The sequence below is a fragment of the Pseudorca crassidens genome, chromosome 3 (assembly GCF_039906515.1).
Source record: "Pseudorca crassidens isolate mPseCra1 chromosome 3, mPseCra1.hap1, whole genome shotgun sequence".
NCBI lineage: Eukaryota > Metazoa > Chordata > Mammalia > Artiodactyla > Delphinidae > Pseudorca > Pseudorca crassidens.
This window is the reverse complement of record NC_090298.1, coordinates 29623507-29644954: the sequence shown is the minus strand read 5'-3', so window position 1 is coordinate 29644954 and position 21448 is coordinate 29623507. Positions and strand designations below refer to the sequence as shown.

The window sequence follows — 21448 nt, the reverse complement described above, 5'->3', positions numbered from 1 at the left end:
TTGGAAATTCCCTGATTATACTGGCTTGATAATATCACACATTTGCCAATAAATGTTAAATGTGTTTAGACAACAAAACCTTCTGCTGTTACAGCCTTAATAAATAGATACAATTCATTCATAGAGACATGTATTTCTGCAGAAAGGAAGAAAATACTTAGTTTGGCATTACCCTCTGTTTGCTTTGCACTATTATTTTGTTTAGGGAACCCACTCTTCACACTAAGTACAAAGGTCAAACTTGGCATGACCAAATGTTGCTTTTCAAACAGTTATACCAACTCCTTGAGAAATTCTATCCTGTGCTCACGTGCTCCAGAAACAAGAGCTGCCTCCTGAAACTTAACCCAACAAGTGTACGATGGCGGTAAACATGGGTCTGCAGGAGCTGTGCTCGAATTCAAGCCTCAGCTGGTACAGGTGTCAAGTACTAGCTGCGGGACCTTGGCCAAATCGGAGCTTCCCTACGTCTCCACTCCCTTCTGTGAAGCGGGGATGGTAAAAAGACTTGGCATGAACAGAAATTAACTGTCAGAGCGAATACCTGTTATCATGATACTATTCACAAGTACCTGAATGCGTGACAATGGGCTGCTACTGTCCACTGAACCAAATGGAAGCTTCATTTGGTTTGTTATTGTTGTTTGATTTTGTTAGTTTGCTTTAGTTTTGTTGGTCTGGGTGACCTCTGAGGTCAATTCTGTACATTTGACACGTTCAGAATGACACCAGAATTTGTTATCGTTGTATTGTTTTGTAGGCCCTGTTTTCATGGAGAAAGCGTCCAGTTTAAGTACAGAGCCTTATGGCATGCTTCATGAAGTGTGAAGCCTTCAGAGGGAAGAGGAATCTGAGAGAGTAGGAGCCGCCAGATGGGAATTTACGAAGCGAGGCAGTGAAATGGGTTGTGAGGCTGGTTTACTACTGAGTGCCTGGAAAGCATGTGGAAATGTTTAAGATGCCATGGAACCAAAACCTTGACGGGAGCCCAGGAGCACTCCCTGCGGGAATGGAGCAACTTTCTCCCAGTGTTCTCTCCCTCCCTGCTCCCTCTCTCCTTCCAGGCCTTTCTTCCTTCTTTTTAGCCATGGAGTCTGCTATTTCTACCCTCTCCCCAGCCCCCGTGCTAAACCCACCACAATTTCCAGTCCCATTACAGCAAAGTGGCTTGTAGCCCTAAATAAAGAAAGAAGGAAAAGGAAAAAGAAGTCCGTGGGAGCTAGTAACTCTCAGCGGTGATGAGCCTGGACTTTAGACTCTGAGAACCGCTGTGCTAGGGCCACACCGCCAAGCTGTGCAGCTTTGAGCTTTCTAAGTTCCATCCTCCCAACAGATGAAATATACACGAGAACAGGGTCCACTGCCAAAGGTGCTGTGAGAATTATAATGCATGTAATGAACGTAGCGCAATGCTGGACTCAGAGCGGATGCTCACAAGTGTTAAATGCTATTGCAGTGAATTACTGTGAATAATAGTAGGTGGCACTGAAATTTGAAATCGGCAACTGTTTTAATTAATATAGAATAGATGCCCATTTGCCTTCAAAAAAGAGATCATCAGATTTAACCTAAAAACCAAACAAAGCAAACAAAAACTCCTGATGGTGAAAAACATGAAGTTCTCTTTCCCTTTCTCCCTTTCCTCCTCCCTGCTTACTTAGGAACCACTCCTGCTGGAGGACGTGATGCATTCAAACTGTGAAATCAGGCCATCTCAGAGGGAGGGGTGCCCAGCAAGTAGATACCTCAACTTTGGGAAAAGGTTATTGTGTAAATGTTTTTCAGGGGCTTCGGAGCCTCACAATTCTGGCCTCTGAGGCTCTAGCAGACCAAGTGTCCCAATCCTCTGAAGTGAGTCCAAGCCCAGGTTAGGAAAGAACAGGTCATGCTTCTCATCACAGTGAGACCGGTCCTTCTCTGAGACCGGTGCTTTGCTATTTTGCACTGAATTAACAGGGCTTGTGAAGCAAACATGTTTAGCAAACAGGCACTTATTTCCAATGTAAGCAAATGCCACTCAATCCATTCAAGTTTACTCTTGTCAAAAAAGAGAGATGAGGGCTTCCCTGGTGGCGCGGTGGTTGAGAGTCCGCCTGCCGATGCAGGGGACACGGGTTCGTGCCCCGGTCCGGGAAGATCCCACATGCCGCGGAGCGGCTGGGCCCGTGAGCCATGGCCACTGAGCCTGTGCGTCCGGAGCCTGTGCTCCGCAACAAGAGAGGCCACAGCAGTGACAGGCCCGCGTATCGCAAAAAAACAAAGAGAGAGAGATGAAACAATTATCCAGATAATTCGGCTATTAAAGACACTTGAGATCATGCAGGTCAAATTCATGGCGTAAGTCTCCCCGCTCTCCTCCTAACGTTTTGGCTATGTCTGTTCTACAAAGGCAAAAGCACCATTTCCCTGACTCTGGAGAATACTGTACTTTCCAAATGACATTTCTCGAAATTGCATAATTTTGTCAAAAAATGTGTTCCACTTTCATGGAAAATCACAGTGGAAACCATGATGCTGATAAATAAAGCATTGCCTTCTTATTTTCTGTAAGGTTTTCTCTTCTGCTCAGCCTGGTTTTATAAATATTTTATGACAGTAAAGACAGGCTATCTAAAATGCCACTCACATGAGCTTTATATTTCTTCAGTCACATCTGGCTTAACAGACTGAATAAATTTGAAACCGCCCCAAGAGGAACAAGACAAGAAGGGATTCATATAAATCCCTTGATAAAATAAATCTATTTTGGTTATTAGAACTGTACATATAAAGATAAGGAAGATGTTAATATATCAAATAACTAAAAGATTAGATAATTTGATGTTCAGAGTTATAAAGGGCCTAGACACAATGATACCATGGTAGCCAAGAGCATACCTGGCACCCAAATCTTGGCTTCTGTAACCATTCTCAACTACAATGAACCAGGGTACCTTAGAAAAATGGCTTGTTCTAGTTCTGAGGAAGGAATAGTACAGTATGGGCCTGGGAAATCTTGTTTTACCAGAAAGCAAGGAATTGCTTATTCAAGACTAATGGTGTCTTATAAAAAGGAGGAGGCTTGAAAGTGCTCTCACTGCCTGAAAATAGTTTTCACTTAGAATAATGAACACCAAATAACATTCCAGTGAACTTTAAAGAAAAAGAAAGTCCTTTATGCGTCTAGAAAACAAGAGTAATGACTCAAGGAAACAAAATTTAGATTATCACTCATTTTTTTTGACAGCACACTTTATACCTGAAGAAAATGGAATAATGTATTTAAGATATTCAAGGAAAGAAAATGTGAACTAAGGATTTTATATACAACAAAACTGACGAGTATAAAAGGCACATACAGTTATCAATATGCAAGCACTCAGGGAATATTGTTCCCATGAGCTGTTCTTGAGGAATCTATTGGAGAGCTTCAGACAACAGAAATGACCAGAGAGATGTGGACATAAGGACTGAGGGTGAGCACTAAATATTTGTAGAATCAGGACTAAAGGGAGAGTGTATAGTATGTAGATGCTATGTGTGCTGTCAGTGCAGTTGTACAAAGATAAAAATGGGGAGATAATAGAGAGATCATACAAAAAAGTAACTCATTAAATGATTGGCATCTAAACGCAGCCTTGTTTACCTTGACCTGGTAGGAAGGATCAAAAGTAACCTTAGGAGGTTTTTTAAGGGATATATTGTTTACCGCTTCTCGATCGAGAGCATCCTGGAAATCTTTAAGCCGTCTTTCCTCATATTGTTTTTCTCTGAAAATTCTGTTTTGCCGTAAAACTTCCTTTTCGTGTCGAACGTGCATGAGCTGCACGGCGATCCTGCGCTCCTGCTGGGACTGTCGCATCAGCCGGTTGATCAGCTGCTCCTTCCGATAAGCCTCCTGGAAACACCATTGCGAGAGCCAATCATTTGTCAAGGTGATGCCCACATTTCCCGCTGGGCTGAGAAGCCTACACGCAAACCATGTGTAAGAGGCATAGTATTCACCTGCAGAATTGATATTCTGCTATCTGATTTAAATTTGAACATGGCAAAAATTGAGTTATAAAAATGAAAATTTCCACCGACAGTTGTATAATTTTGGTATCCGGAAACACATGGTTTTGCAACTCCTTATTCTAAATGAATTATTACTTCCTTTAAAATCGGATCAAAAAATAGATTAGGTAATTTTTTTCAAGGTTTTATAAACAAAGGGTGTAATTCTCCATTTATAAGCATGTTTTCAGAAACTTGGAATTGTGCTATATGCACTCTTAACATAAAAACTAGTTGTAAAAACAAACGCAGACATTGTCTGGCTGAGGACGGCAGATCTGCTTAGTTCCCAGGGGGGCCATCTCAATTCCTACATGATAGATTGGGCAGATTGGAGAAGAGGCCAAGGGGAAATGACCTACAGTTTATCTTAGAAAATCTGAGTGGATGTAACCTGAGAGAGAAACTAGATGCACTCTCTTGGCTCCCTTGGCTATTTTAAGAGAACCGAAGGGGAACCAGTGAACAGTGGAAGAAGCATCAAACTGGGAATCAGAGTCCCTTGCCAGTGCAGCCCCAGCTGTACCATTAACTGGCTTGCAGCCTTGGGCAAGTAACTCGGATTTTCCGGGCCTATTTCTTGACAGGGGAAATGAAGGGTTTGGGTAGAAGATGATCTCCAAGGCATCTTCAAGCTCTCTCACTCTGTCTAAACAGAGACACCATGTGGAAGGAGGCCGTAATTATAGTTCTCCAGGGAGAAGACTTAGAAGAACGTCTAACGAAACATTGGGGTTGTCGATTTAACACTCCACAATCGAATTGTTCAGGAAGAAAATCTGGCATCACTAGTGACACTGTTTCAGATTGTGGGAGAAATACTATATTTGTTCAGAATCAAGATACAAATAACTTGTTCAGAATCAAGATACAAATAACAATAACACTCTGTGGAAAATACCAAAACTTGAACTTGGGGATTATATAAAACCTAGATTAAATAAAATTCAACTGAAAGTAAATAGGAAATTTTTTCTGTTATTAATATACCAGATAAGAATAAAATCATGAACAACTTTGAAACATATGTCTCATCTAGTTAAAACATTCTAGAAGCTTTAATGTTAATCATTTGTTTCTTTTGAGGTCCAATAGTGGAGGTGAGGCAAAATGTAAAAATGGCCACAGATTCTTCAGTTTTCTTCATCCACAGCCTCCAATGCTATCCTGCAGATATTCCCATCAAAAATAGAATCTATTTCTTTACTCCTTAAATATGGGGTATGGGGTGACCTCTGACTTGAACTCACCAATGGGACATTAGCAAAGATAAAACAAAACAAAACACTTGTGGTCCGACTTTCTTAATTCTCTTGCGACCCTTGCCACTGTCACCACAGTTTCTGCTCAGCTAGAAAATGAGAAACCATAGAGAGACACCAGCCTTCTCAGCTGGAACTAATGAAACTCTTCCAAGTCAGCCAGCCTCAGCCAACCCACCAGCCGACCAAAGACATCTGAGAGAAGCCAGGTAAGACCAGCAAAAGGCATGTATCTGAGCCCAGCCCAAACTGCCTACCACATTTTGGGATACATAAAGCACAGTCACAGCCATATTTTTTAAAAGTAGAGCCTTGATTTATCATTCCAAGTGAATTCTATATTGAATTTGGAATATATTCTATATTTGTCTGTGTCTACACGACAAGGCAATTTGGTTGTTGAGATGAGAGCTGGTCATTCTGACCCTGATGAAGAACGGGGTTGGTCAGATATGTCTTGGTTATTGCTTAGATGACAACACATTATGATTGAAAAGGAAAAGAAAAGAAATTACTGTTGAATGGCTGAGTCAATGCTATGTATATGAAGCTTCAGTATGAAGAACCATCAAACGTATTAAGACCTGCAACCAAAAGTTGAGTGGAAAGGATTCTTTTCTTGTTCCATTGTACAAGTAGCTCATGTTTTAGAAACATACTTTTTCCCAAAGTTTCATTACAACTTGGGACACATTTTCTCATAGAAAAATATGTTATGGTTAAGTGCTTAGGGCAGCCTACAGATGTCTGTTTAACCCTTAACATAGATGAAATAGTCTACATCTGCAATGAATAAAATAGAAAATAAGAGAAGTCACATTTCTCTTTTTAGTATATTTAATCATATTTGGGGAAGACTTACAGATACACAATCCAAAACATGCTCAGTTTGATTGCCGAGACCTCTGCCTTTCCCATGAGTTGGAGCTAGGAGCTTACTCTGGTGCATACCATTACTTTAATTCTCCAAAGATGCCCGAGCGGCTCTCCTGGAGGAATGGAGCATGGCAGGAAAGACGTGGAAGCTAAGCATTCAAGGGTCTTTTAGTTAAGAGATGGGGGAGGTGTCTGGTGTTCAAATGCCAGTTCCAAGGAAATAATCCAGAAAAGGTTCTGGGCAGGTAGAGATAGGTGCGCTGGAATGAATCCCAAGAACAAGCTAAGATGCTGGCCAAATGATCACACTACCAGTTGGGAGTGTGCTTTTCACGGTCTGAAAATCTTCACTTAAATGCCTATGAAGTACTTAACCTCAACAAGTCCTAAACTAAACTCACTATCTCCCCTTTAGACCTGGTCCTCCCCCAGTATTTCCCCGTCTCCATTGATGACACTATTAACCTATGACTTGGTGACCTAAAATGTTAGGGTCATCCTAAGTCCATTCCTCTTGTCACCCTAACAATTCTTGAAGAAGTAGTCTATTTTGCCTCCTATGTATGGTTTTAAATCACTGTCTACTCCATTCGGTACCTATTGACACTGCCCATTGACACCCCATAGTGGACATCAGCCCCTCCCCATACCTTGCCTTCCCCCCCATCCCTCTCCAGAATCTATCCTCTAAAAAAGTTAAAGTGATCCTTCTAACCTTAAGTCTCATCATTTCATTCACATAATGACATTTCTTTATGGATAACTAGGCAAGATAGCAACCTGAGCACAGATCTCTGGCTCTCTCTTTATAAGCCCAACTAAAACAAGGGTCTGTAAACTCCAGGGGGAGATTGCAACGACTTGGAGGCTAGAGAAGATATTATGAGGCATTTCTGATAGATTCACTACAAATGGAGCCAAATCAAAGTATCCAGGGCTGATACAAGATTCATGTCACGCTCCCGAAAAGCAGCAGATACTTGAGGGAAGCAGAGGAAATGTTAACCCTGACAAGTACCATTTTCGCTTTGGAGGAGAGGAGGATGGATGGGAAGGCAGACCATGCCGCACATTCCACCGCTGTGGAGCAGAGGCACTTGGGTCAGCGGCACAGGGAGGTGGGGACACTTGATGGGAAGGAAGCAGTGGGAGCGGAGGTCCCTTGCTGCATGACCCAGCCTGGTTCTAGATGTAGCAGCTTCCCCAAACACAGAGAAGAAGCAACACAGAGATGAGCTCCCTTGGTGGAAATATCATTAGTTGGAGCACTGACTTCCTCCAATGTCTCTTAGGTTGCTGGATCCCTGAACAGATCTCCAGCTAGAGCCTTAAAAAATCAATGCTAAGAGCATCCTGGTTGAAAGTGAGGAAAGCTAGAAAGAATTCATTCACCCCACTTTCTAGGTAAATATCAATTATGGATTATAAGCAGAAAAATAGAAAGAAAAAACCTAGCAGCCAACACACAACTGTTTTGTAAAATAAATGAAAGTGTGTTCAAAATCCCATTGCTAGTTAATGAAACTTGAAATAGGTAGTTATTCTAAAATCTACTTTTTAATCATCTAATTTTCATAATTTGTAATTCTTTTAATTAAAAGAGTGACTATCAAGCTGACTGAGTAAAAATATATGTGAATCTGAAGTAAGAAATAACCTTTTAGCACAAAGAGATGGCAGAGTTATTCTCTGAATTTTTCACTAGGAAAGGAGTGACGGCATGGATAAACCGTTTCACTTCTTCATACTTACATGAAGCTTGGATCTCCCTTCAGTTAACAGAACCACTGAGCAGACCAGATGTAGTCAGGTGAATAAAATAAGTATCTTCAAATGGTCTTTCACATTTCAGACATACAGATTTGTCCTACTTACTTTAACAACTCAAATCACCTTCCTCCCCAAGTGCGTTCCTCTTACCATCTTCTGTATCACAGCAAATGACTCCTCCATCCACTCAGCTGCCCAAGCCAGACACTGGGCCCCTCATCCCACGTTTTCACTCCCCCATGTCTAATGAATCAGTAAGTCCCATTGATTTTACTTCTAAAATATCTCCTGAAGTCACTTCTCTCCATCTCTACTGCCACTCCTCTAAATTTAAATGGGGATAGTTTCTTACCTGGATTACAGCAACAGCTATAACATGGTTAGCCCTCCTGTAATCTATTCTTAAAACTAAAGCCAGAGCGATCTTTCTACAAGGCAAATCTAGCCTTGTCACTCTTGTTCCCCTTTGCACTCAGGATAAAATCTGCTATTTGCCTCTTTATATCTTACAAGGCCCATTATGATTTGACCTCTGGTGACTCCTGCCTGATGACATTTAGTTTGCTGAAAGCCCTGAGCCTTTCCATACGATATTCTCTCTGGAGACACAGTTTGCCTTCCACCATTTTGGCTTCTGCTGGAAACTAACCCTCATCCCCACCCCCTAAAATCACCCCCACCTTCAATTAGCTAACTCTGACCCTTCCTCATGCTTCTGTGCTATCCCCCTCCAGAAATCATCTCTGAACCAGGCCAGGGCTGGACTTCCCTCCCATGTGTCACCTGTCCCTCCCATCACCCTCATGGCACCTCCACACTCCAATGTAGTTGCTTGTTTACAGATCCTCTCCCAAACAGCAAGGTCTGTGAGAGAAGATTTCCCATTATTCTTGTTCATGGTTGTATCCTGGGACTAGGACAAGTGCCCAGAGCACAGAGGAGGTTCAGTAAATATATGTTCAACATAAGAGCTGATCAGTGATTCTCAATCTATAGCTGCATCAAATTACCTAGTGGGCTTGTTAACATGGATGATGGGACCTAATTATTCACATTCCTAAAAGTTTCCTGCTTATGCTCATGTTGTTGGTCCAAGAACTACACTTTGAGAACCACTGGAGTAGATCAAACTGAGAGGACTAACTAATTTTCCATGTTTTCATTTAAAAGTTCCCTTTTTGATAATATCAACTGATACAGAAAAAACATTTGAAACAATTCAGTATCCTTCCATGATAAAAATTCTCAACAAATTAGGTATAGAAGGAATGTAACTCAACATAATAAAGGTCATATATGATAAGCTCACAGTTAACATCATACCTAAAGGTATGATGCTAAAAGCTTTTAGATTTTCACCATTCCTCTAAGATCAAAAATAAGACAAGTATGCCCACTCTCACCACTTCTATTGGTACTGGAAGTCCTAACCAGGGAAACTGGCAAGAAAGAAAAAGAAAAGGCATCCAAATCAGAAAGGAAGAGGTAAAACGTCTCTGTTTGCAGATTACATGATCTTACATATAGAAAACTCTAAAGACTGACTAAAAAAAATGTTAGAACCAAAAAACAAATTCAGTAGTTTCAGCATACAAAATAAACATATAAAAATCATTTGCATTCCTACACACTAACAATGAACTATCTGAAATGAAATTAAGAAAACAATCCCATTTACAATAGCATCAAAAATAATAAAATATTTAAGAATAAATTCAACCAAGGAGGCAAAAGAGCCACACTGAAAACTATCAAACATTACTTAAAGGAATTGAAGAAGACACAAATAAATGGAAAAGATAGCCCATGTTCCTGGACTGGAAGAACTAATAATGTTAAAATGTCCATAATACCTAAAGTGATCTATAGAGTCAATGCAATTCCTATCAAAATTCCAATGGCATTTTTTACAGAAATAGAAAAACAATACTAAAATTCATATGGAGCCACAAAAGACTCCAAACAGCCAAAGCAATCTTGAGTAAGAAGAACAGAACTGTAGGCATCACACTTCCTGATTTCAAAATATATTACAGAGATGAAGTATTCAAAACAGTATGGTACTGATATAAAAACAGACATATAGACCAGTGAAAGAGAAGAAAGAGCCCAGAAATAAATCTACATATGTACAGTCAATTGATCTTCAATAAGGGTGCCAAGGCTGTACAATGGGGAAAGGACAGTCTCTACAACAAATGGTGCTGGGAAAACTGGATATCCACATTCAGGAGAATGATACTGTACCCTTATCTCACACCATATATAAAAATCAATTCAAAATGGATTAGAGACTTACACATAAGACCTAAAACTATAAAACTACTAGAAGCAAATATAGGGAAAAACATTTCTTGACACTAGTTTAGGCAATTATTTTTTTAAATTATTAGTTTAACAATTATTTTTTAATTATTTTTTTAACATGACCCCAAAAGTACAGGCAACAAAAGTAAAAATAGACAAGTGGGATTTGATCTAGCTAAAAATTCTGCACAGGAAAGGAGACAATTGGAAGAGTGAAGAGGCAACCTACAAAATGGGGGAAATTACTACTTGTGAAACATACATTTTGGTTAATATCCAAAATATGTAAGGAATTCAAATAACTCAATAGCCAAACACCAAATAACCCAATTTAAAAAATGGTCAAAGGACCTGAACAGACATTTCCCAAAAGAAGACAAACAAATGGCCAACAGGTATTTGAAAAGATGATCAACGTTACTAATCATCAGAGAAATGCAAATCAAAACCGAATAAGATATCACCTCATATCTGTTAGAATGGCTATTATCAAAAAATATAAAATAAAAGCAAGAGATAACAAGTGTTGGCAAGAATGTGGTGAAAGGGGAACCCTTGTAAACTGTTGGTGGGAATGTAAATTGGTACAGCCACTATGGAAAACTGGATAGTGTTTACTTGAAAAATTAGAAATAGAACTACCATATGACCCAGCAATCCTACTTCCGGTACATATCCAAAGGAAGTGAAATCAGTATCTCAGAGAGATGTTTACACCCCCATGTTCACTGCAGCGCTATTCCCAATGGCCATGATATAGAAACAACCTAAGTGTCCATTGATGGATGAATGGATAAAGAAAATGTGAGACATAAACATACACACATATGTGTGTGTGTATATATGGAATACAGTCAGCCTTAAAAAAGAAGAAAATCCTGTCAGTTGTGACAACATGTTTGAACTTGGAGGACATTATGTTAAATGAAATAAGCCAGACATAGAAAGACAAATACTGCATGATCTCACTTAAATGTGGAATCTAAAAAAAGTTGAACTTATAAAAATAGATCTTAAGTATTCTCACCAAATACACACACAAAAATGGTAACTATTTTTTTTTTTGGTGAGGTGATGAGTGTGTTAATTAGTTTGATTATGGTAATCATTTCACAATGTGTTCATATATCAAAACATCACATTATACATCTTAAATATATACAATTTTTATTTGTCAATTATACCTAATAAAACCTGGATGAAAAGTTTCCTTCTACCTCCAAATGTAACAATAGATATACATGGCTGACATAGATTTTAGATTCCTATTTTGTCAGTATTTTTTATTGTGGTAAAATATGTGTAACATAAAATTTACCATTTCAATTCATTTTTAAGTGTATAATTCAATGTACAATTAAGTAAATTCACAGTGCTGTATAACCATTACCAGATTTTAGATTCTTTAGTAAATGTTTTATGTAGATTTGTTTTCTGAATGTTATTTGCTGTTATGATGTGAGGATGTGACATTGATTCAGAGTAGCACATAATACATACATAAGATACACATATGTGTGCATAAAAGACTACATTTTGTAAAATCTTCCAGCACTGTTATTCAATCAACAATTAAATATCTTACCTCTTGTGCCTCGTGGGCTATTAACTGGTCCATTAAGAGTCTCCGCCGTCTTTTCTCCCTTTGCTGTCGTGCAAAAGCATCTTCTTCGAGGCGCTTTTGGAGTTTTTTAATGTAGTCATCATCCGAATAAGTGTTTAACAAATCAGCGGTTGTCTGGCCTGTTGTATCTAAAGAAGTCTTGGATGCACTAAGGACAATAGTTTTTATTTAAATTTTAAAAAATAACTCAATCACACACCACTACTGTGACTGTGGAGGAAGACCTCTGGAGATGGCTCCCTTGAGTGCTCTGTTCATTTATTCATATAAGCATCTAAGCAAATATTAGAACTTCAGTGTGAGATCCACAGCTTATCAACAGATTCCATTTGCCTCACCCCATTTCTGGACTCTGTATCTGTGAGGTCCTTAGCATAGCCTTCTTTCTAGGACTGGCGCCTACTTACTTACTCTTTTACTTCTCATGACCTTCACTGTGCCCAGAGATTCTGGATTTCTCTCCCTCTTCTTCCTGCTGGCTCTAGGCCTCCTGCCTCCCCTGCTTGGAGTCAAGAGTAAGGCAATATTGATAACCCAAGTGTCAGGGAAGGCATACTTCTACAAGAGTTGGCCAGGTGCACTAATGTGAGGACCCTGAGAGTACTTCCATGGATGGTTCTGTCCACTACAACTCTCCTCTCACCTATGTGAATGCAAGTTGCTCTATGAGCTCCCAGTAACTTTCCGACTCCTTAGGGCAGCAGCCCAGCTCTTACTAGAAGCTCAGCAGTGGAGAGTTGACTTGTACCACGGGTCTGACCTAGCCTCTTGCCCAAGTCCTGGAGACCCAAGTGAGAAGATCTACCTTGGGGCTCTTGTCCTACCTCATGTCCAGAACTCACAGATCAGGAAGAGTTGGTGGTCTCACCAACAGAAAGCAAACACACTCAATTTAGTGAGGCAAATAGTGGCTTAGTACAGAATTTATAGATTCATTCAAAAGTTGCCTTTAAAATTAAAAGATACATTTTTGTGTACATAAGGATCAAATAATCAATTCTTATCTGCATACTCTTTAAAAAATAAAAAGAATACAACAGTACAATGGTATAAGATATAACGTTACTTGCCAAGAAATAATGACTTTTAATATTATGAATAATTATTATTCTTAATGTCATAAGTTATTGATGTGTTCAGTTTAAAATATAACTTATAATCTTATTCAAAAGACAAGGACACATTATTATGGTAGGCAGGGATTAAACAGTCATCAATTCTCATATAGACAGAAGTGTTCTTATAAAAGCATAGCTAATTCATGTTTAATGAATAATCACACGTGTTGTTTTTAATCTGAGGCCATGCAGTTTCATTAAATCAAAGATCAAAATCATTTACATAGTTGAATTAAAATTCTTAAATTATAATTAGTTCTGTTTAATAATCACATATTTATGGTATGGATATTTTATTATAGTTCATTATTTGTACATTTGCTGCTTCCAGTTGAACTCTGAGCGCAGAAGAAAAGTATCCTAGTTTACTCTCCTGTGTACCTGTGCCTCATAGTCCTGACATGTAGCTAATGTCTGCTAAATTTCAAATAATACGCTAAGAAGCACTATACAAGTAATATAACTTAAAAAATCACACATTGAAATTCTGGTTATTTTATCAGCAGGCGCTCAACCTTCGATTGTATTCTGTCACTGAGAGTCACTGAGCAGAAACTGTGTAGCTAACAAAGCCTCAGTAAGATCAAGGACAAATTTTAACCATATTTATTTATTAAGATTTAGTGCAATTAAGTATTTATGAAAATTGTGTGGCGTAACTTTTTCAGATCCTTCATCAAAATCCTTACTATATTTTTACTTAAATGTGTTGTTTAAAAGATTTTGCCTCAGGTTGAGCATGGGTTAATAGCTCTGTCAACACTGTATTTATGTCACCAACAATATACTTAAGATACTGGTTCTCCTTTGTTCATCAATCAGTCTGTCCAACCATCCATCCATACACCCATCTGCTGTCTTATGCCAATTAAGGCCTGAAGAAAGCTACGTGATATTTACTTGAATAAATATTCATTTTACTGAGATGTGGGTTTCTTGAGGGCAATAATTATGTTTTCTTTATATCTGTTTGCTTTCCAGGCCTCCATAGAGTTAATAATTGTACGTGTATGAATTATCAGTGATAGGAACCTTGGCAAAATTTGTGTATATATATAAGCAGTTGCTAGAAGGAGACTAAGGTAAATCTGTGAATCCAAATGTCAGATTACAGCAGCCAACAGCCTCAGCTAAAGAAACAAAGAGCAGACGGCATTTATTATTTGTCTTAAAAAATAAAGAAATAGTTCATGTGGGGAAAAAGCAGCAGTGGTTGTTCTTGCATTGCTCTCACTGAGACATCATTTCATTCTTTCACAAAAGAGAAAAGATAGACTTTGAAGTGACATCCCTGGGAAAGTCTTTCAAAGGCAGGCTGTGAAAGGGGCAGCTGTGGAAATTGCTCCTAAGGTCAACCCAAGAGATGATTTTAGTGCTCTCTGTCATCAAGTAGTGTGAAGTTTCTGGAAAAGCCCAGAACATGCTTGATTCTAAGCTAAGGATTCAGAATGAACTAAAGAAGCAGTGGTCAATAACAGAGATTAAGAACGGCCATATTGTACCATAGCTCTTTTCTCTTTAAAAGTTTGCTCTAGACCAGCGCTTCTCAACATTTTTTATTTGGGGGTCCATCAGAAAAAATGTCTTTTGTGAAGTGTACTGGAAGGGATTTGGAGTCACAGATGGGGCTGCTCACAGCCACAGGTGACTGGTCCAGGGACTCTAGCTGCCCCAGGCCCTATCCTGCTGCTCTGAGAAGTGAGGATGTCCATATCTCATGGGCCCGCAGTGGTAAATCTCTGGCAAGACCAAGTGGAGGCTTCTGCAGAGAAAGGACTTGTGATAGACACTTCTATTTCCCTCCCTTTTCCCTCAAAACAGAGCCACGGTTTTATTCAGGAAAACAACTTACCCAGCTAAAGTCTACAATTCCCAGCCTCCCAATCTGCTAGGTATGGCCATGTGACTGAATTCTGACTAATAAGGCATAAGCAGAAATGTTATATGGGGCTTCTTGGAAGGCTCGTATAAGGAGCGATTTCAGATTGGATGTCCACTTTTTGCCTCTCCTCCTTCCTGATATTGGAACGTGGGCCAAATGGCCGGAGCCTCGGAAGCTATCTCTTATTTGCGAATGTGACTTTGAAGACAGAAACCACACATCAGGACGGTGGAACTAAAAGGAAGGCTCAGCCCTTGGAGCAGCAACACATGCCCTGGGCTGCTTACCTTCTGATTTCTATTAATATTATAGGAGAGAGAAGTAAATATCCATCTAATTTAACCCACTCTGGTTTTGGGGTTTCTAAGCTAACTGATAGAGAGGCCTAGGGTTCAGGTTGGGTTGGGAAGGCAATGAGGATGAGGGTGAATGTTTGTACAGGAAGGATCTTTAAAACATTGAACCACAGACAGGGCAAGGACACTAATGAACCAAAATGGATGCTGGTACAGGGATTGGGAGATGCTGCTGTGCTTGGTGTTGATTCTGGTTGCTAAACTGTGTGGAAATCGAGGCGTCCCAAGAAAGGAGTGGGCTGCGGGGCTGCAGAGAATACCATTCACGAAAAGCAACAGAGTGTTTCAACATTTTAAGATAGTCATTCTGGTGGACACCGTCTGTTTATCACTCCGGAACATGTGGCTGGGGAGATGAGTGAAAGAGTTGGAAGAAGTGGAGTGGTTTCACGGGCCAAGGTCAAGGGTGGGCGTGGTGGGGGTCAGGTGGCAGCTGCATGGGGGAGTAGGCTTGGGCTGTGGTTATTTTAGGAGTGAGGTGAGCACTGATGAATATGGGGAGGGCTCAGAGTAGGACATCAGGAGTTTCTGCACAGGGAAGGGGGAAAGGCGATTAATGTATACATTCTTCATTCTGCTTCACTTTCCTTTCACCCTTGACTTCCTCACCACTTCTCCTTCTAGCTCATTCTTATTCCTCCTCATTTGACTCTATTCCCTCTCCTCAAAAGTATTTATATGGAACTGAAGTGTATAATTCATGTATTTTTTCTTCTTTAAGAGATTTATTTCCTATTCTATAAAACATAAAGGAGAAGAGTTTAGATAGTTTCCATGAAAAAAATGCAGAGAAATTCAAGCTGTTCCTATATGTGTAGTCCCTAATCAATTATTTTCTGTGAGTCAATGACCCCTAATAGGAAACAAAAGGGGAGAAGATCTTTATCTTTAGGAAAAAGAAGCCCATTAACCAGGCACTTTCTGTAAAGAACTCATTGACTGTTTTAGTGACATTCAGTCAACAAACTCATTCAACAACTTTTTACTGCTGGTCCCTGTGCTAAATGCTGAGGATGCAACATGACAGCAACCAAACTAGAGTCTAATAATGGCTTTTTTGTGACAAATGTAAATTAATAGTAACTTGAAAAAATGTTAGTGAGTGTTTAAAAAATATGTGTGAACTTACAAGGGTAAGTATAACATAGAAAAATAAATTAACCTCACATCTCATAATAGCCACTTTCCCTTTTGATTTTACAAAAATTGTTAATGAACAACTAATCTGAATTTTAGCTCATTTATCTTCCTTAATATACGCTCTTAATGAAGATTCTACAAGGTGAAAATATCTTTGGAACAGCTATTTCAGGTAAACTATTTCTAAATATTCAAAAGTTAGAGTAGAACAGAACGCAGTTTTGTGATTACTGAGATAATTTGCATCCCACCTTTCTTTTGCTTGGAGATCCTTTTTTATTAATGCTTCAAACTTCTTAATCTCATTGGCCACATCCTTTAAAGGAAATTCATTATCAGTTTTTCACCTCTAAAAAAACATTGAAAATTTTCATTTACCACATTCATTCAAATGTATAAAGTGACATGCGTTACTAATTCAAGATAATTAGGAAGCAAGATCTGAAAAGCTACATTCTAGAATATTTTTCTATTCTGATTTGTTACTTTTAGACTAGGCTAAATATATATAAAAGAAGGTGAAAATTGCCTAACCCGAATCATTCAGTTCACAAGTCTAGCTCTGACAGTACATCAAAGGGCATTTAATGAGAATAAAGATTATCAAACAGTTAGGATGTGCATTCTTAATTACAATTCTTTTAAATGAGAATAAGCATTTTTTTGGACATAAATATTTCTTTTTTTTTTTTTTTTTTTTTGCAGTACGCAGGCCTCTCACTGCTGTGGCCTCTCCCGTTGCGGAGCACAGGCTCCGGACGCGCAGGCTCAGTGGCCACGGCTCACGGGCCCAGCCGCTCCGCGGCATGTGTGATCTTCCCGGACCGGGCCACGAACCCGTGTCCCCTGCATCAGCAGGTGGACTCTCAACCACTGCGCCACCAGGGAAACCTTGACATAAATATTTCTTTAAAATCATCTTGAGTGTTTTAAATATTTAAGGTTGTGCAACCTTACTTACACTATTAATTTGCTCTCTGAAAATTAATTTTAGCTAATCCTCTGCCTACTGCAAATCCTTATTAATAAGCTTTAATCAACTCAGGGAAACATGAGAATTAAATACTTTTACTAAAATGGGGTCAGAAAAAAAGCCTCTGTGGGTAGTACTTTTTAGAATCTAACTATAGGATTTTTTAATATTAAAAAAATGTGAATTAATATAATGGATTTAGAAATCCAATCTCAATCTCCGCTTTAACAGCATTGTGTACTTGAGTAAAACATGTCAGTTTTCTGAGTCTCATTTTCCTTATCTAAAAAATGGGGAAAATAATACCCTACTTAGAGAATTATTTACAAATCAAAGATGATGTGAAGTGCCCAACCCACAACCTGGCATATAGCAGATGATCAATAAATGGTAGTTATTAATCTTTTTTCTTAAGGGAGAGAATATCCCTAACAATCATTATAGTAGTATACAGTGTAGATTGCAGGAATTAGTATCAAAATGTAGTATTGTTCCCTTGTGAAATATAATGAGATTATATCCTATTGGAATGATTGACAGCTGGCATGGTCTAGTAAAATATCAATAGTGTAAGTATCTTAAATTTAAATATGATGAGAGCAAGCAAGTTGCTTAACATTTCTAGGATTCATAGAAAGACAGTGCAGCATGGGGAGGAGGTATTGAGGAAAAGCAAATAGTAGGAATGGCACACGCATGGTATGGGTACTTGGACTGGCCCCTGTTGGGTCATGGGTATCATGACCCATTACAACAGCACCCACTCTGGCATAGTTTGTTAGTAACCACAGAATCCACAACACAGGAGCCGCACAGGTTCTGTCATTTATTAGAATTTGCCATCTCTGTCCTAAAGCTACATTCTCTGTTTCTGAACAAATAACTATAAAGTGGATTGGATATGCATATGGTGGAGGAGTTTTCAATGAGAAGGGACAATACCAGAAGTAATTTAAAAAGGAAGTAGGGAGTTCAGGGAAGTCTCTATATGTTTTAGGGAAAGATCATCCTTTCATTAAGATAAACACAACACATTATTAAAGGGTTATCACTTACCTCTGCCTCTTTTTTCTTTTTCAACGCTTTTTGAGTGTCAAGTGCTTTCAGAATACGATTTGATGTGGGTTTGGGAATCTGTATGATAGCTGCTTGGATTTTAGCCATTATTTCATTTTGTCGTCTTCTGCTCAAGTGTTGCTAAATATCCCATACACATTAGTTTAGTTATTCAGTTCATCAGAATAATATGCAATGCTATACACTCACAGGTACACAGATACACAAATTTTCCATTGAAATTTTCGGAACTCAGCAATTAACCAATGGAAGAGTCAATATAACTTATTTTGCAAAGTATGATATTGAAACACAATTTTGGAATCCCCAAATTATGCCGATCAAATGTGTGTATTTTCATTCTGGGTAGCAACCCTCCCCCATATCACTGAAGCATCTGAAGCATTCATTTCTACCAGACAACTTAAAAAGAGGTCAAGTTGTCCCACTGTTCCAGAGAATGGCAGTTCTAGTTCTTTGCCGCAGGAAGATGCGACCATCAGCAAAGGTGGAGACAGAGAAAGGGGAAAAGTGAGGGAGAGAAAGGTGAGAGCAGGCAGAGCATGAGGCTTGTACCAGGAACTGGCAGCTCGGGCTGGATTCATGCCTATGCAATGCGTAATATAGACATAAGTGGCAAACAATATACTATGCACTAATGAGTTTCTGGAAAAATTGTTCTATAAAACCTTTTAGATTTTAAAAGATCTTTGTTCTTCCTGGAGTTTTTGAAATTTTTCAAGTTTCTCAAAATGCATGTGGACAAGATCTTTGTTCATGTGTTTATATTTTTCTTGAAACCTATGTGTAACCTGCATCAGATTGAAATCAGTTTGACGTGGTATCAGGTTTCTATGTCTCTAAATGAAGAAAGCATTTCAAGAAGATTCCATTATTAGAGAAAAAAGAGTATATTGTCATTATAAGCACACATAAAATTTGCCTTCAGAATAAAATTTCTATGAATTACTACTGTTGATGGCTAAAGCAAATTCAAGTCCCATACCAATCACTCACACCCTTAATTGATGTAAGGACAATAAAAATGCATGATATATGCTTTTATAATTAAACTTTTTGCCCTGAGTTTAATTTTCAATGCATGGTATTTGTATCCTTACAAATACATTTTCATAAAAGTAATTTATAAAACCAATTTCAACATAGAAGAGATAATATAAGAAGCTAGATTCTTTCCATTACTTAAGCCACTTCCTAGTAAAAAGTGAAGAAATAATGAAAACTTCCAGGCCACCGGCAATGAGGGTACAATAGTAAAAGAAAATGAACTCTCAGTGATGATTGTGAAGTGGGACACAGAGCAATGGCTAACGTATTTAACTAAAACTTTTATATTCGAAAGTAATCTACTTAGAAGCTGATGACTTACTAAAAATTTTTTTTTAAATGGTACCATTGCTCAAACCATTCTTGGTCCTTCTTTTCTAAAACTGCCTCAGTAGATACTGACACTTACTCAGAAGATCAGTTAAGGCCCTGTGAGCTGTCTTTAAGCACTTATACACACCTCTGCTCTTTTCACTGTTAAAAATGTCCTGGCCTCCATCTTCACAGTGGCAACGAACATGTAAGGTCCTTCAACATCCTACCACCCCACTTCAACATATATATATATATATATTTTTTCTTTTTCTTCAACTTAATTCTATTTCCCCCCAGCCCAGGAAATATCCATTGAGCCATCAAATAACCTGCTGTTAAATGTGTGGAGTCAGAGTGCCTAGGTTTGAGGTTTAGCTCTACTACCTACTAGCTTCATGAAGTTGAGCAAGTTACCTAATCTCTCTCAGTTTCATCATCTGTAAAATGGGAACACTGAAAGTACCTGTCTCATAAGATGGTTGTGAAGGTCAAATGAGATAATATACATAAAGCACCTAGAACAGGGCCTGGCATCTCACTATGTATGTTCAATAAATTTTCATCATTATCGATATTAATATGTAATAGACACATGCATCTTCCTCCACCTATATCAAAGAAAAAAGGCATCTCTACTTTTTTCATAAGATATCGCCTCCTTCATCTGAACCATTGACTCATTCTTCCTCTTTTCTTCCCCAGAGGGTCTCTTCACCACTCATCACCTGCCACTGATTCTTTTTCTCAACTGCCAAGTTGTCCCAGTCTCCATGTCCATAAAATGAACAAATAATCTCACACTTCTGTTGAGCTTCTCCCCTGCAGCTACTGTTATTCTCTTTTCCCCTTTATCTCCACGTGTCTTGAAAGAATAGTCTATGCTCCATTCTTCCTCATCTCCACTGAAGTCCATACCACTCTGCTGAAACATTTTTCTCTCCCCAAAATGTAAGCTCTCAGAGAATTGGGGGGTTTCCTGTACTACTCACTTGTGAGTGCCTGACATAAAGTAGGAGCCCAACAGATCTTTGTTCAATAAATGGGTAATTGACTTTGGAAAGTCACTGTGGCCAACACTAAACCCAATGGTTTTTTGTTTGGACTCAGCTCTACAGCACTTGTAGCACTTGTTTACACTGACTCTTTTATACTTTACAAAGAATTTTCTTATATATTGTTTTTCTTGAAGTTACCAAAAAACCTAACTCTCAGGCAGGTAGAGATAAACATCCTTGTTTTTACAGTTTGAAAAAGTGAGACTGAGACTGTTCCAGGGACCAACCCAAAGTTAACCAGCTTGCACATGAAGGAAGCAGGATGAGATACTAAGTTACTGACTTTCAGCCTAATCTAATTTCTAGCTCTCTGTGGGTGCTGAGTTCATTCTGCTACCAGACTCATAAGGATGTCCACCAAGAGTAGACAAATCTAAAAGTGGAATTAGCTCCCACATTTATTGTCATTGCTGCTTCATAAATTAAATTTTAAAATTTAATTATTTTCATTTATTATTGTGCAGTACATCAGTACAGTACTCCCCATTATCCTACAGACCTGGAAAAGTTAATGGCCTTCACTTATCATAAGGAAACAGCACAGGAACTACAGAGATTTGTCAACTAAAGAGTTGTATCAAATAATCAAGAGACAATGAGTATTTGCAACG

General features: G+C 38.7%; 1 protein-coding gene across 1 annotated transcript in view; it reads right to left on the bottom strand.

The window, feature by feature from the left end:
- The window catches only part of SPEF2 (sperm flagellar 2), a 171036-nt gene that overhangs the window by 129216 nt on the left and 20372 nt on the right, over nt 1-21448 (bottom strand). The window contains 5 exon segments of the mRNA XM_067730508.1: nt 3689-3877; nt 11836-12022; nt 16622-16686; nt 18400-18540; nt 19089-19259. Of these exon segments, the coding sequence (XP_067586609.1) occupies nt 3689-3877; nt 11836-12022; nt 16622-16686; nt 18400-18540; nt 19089-19259 (753 nt within the window).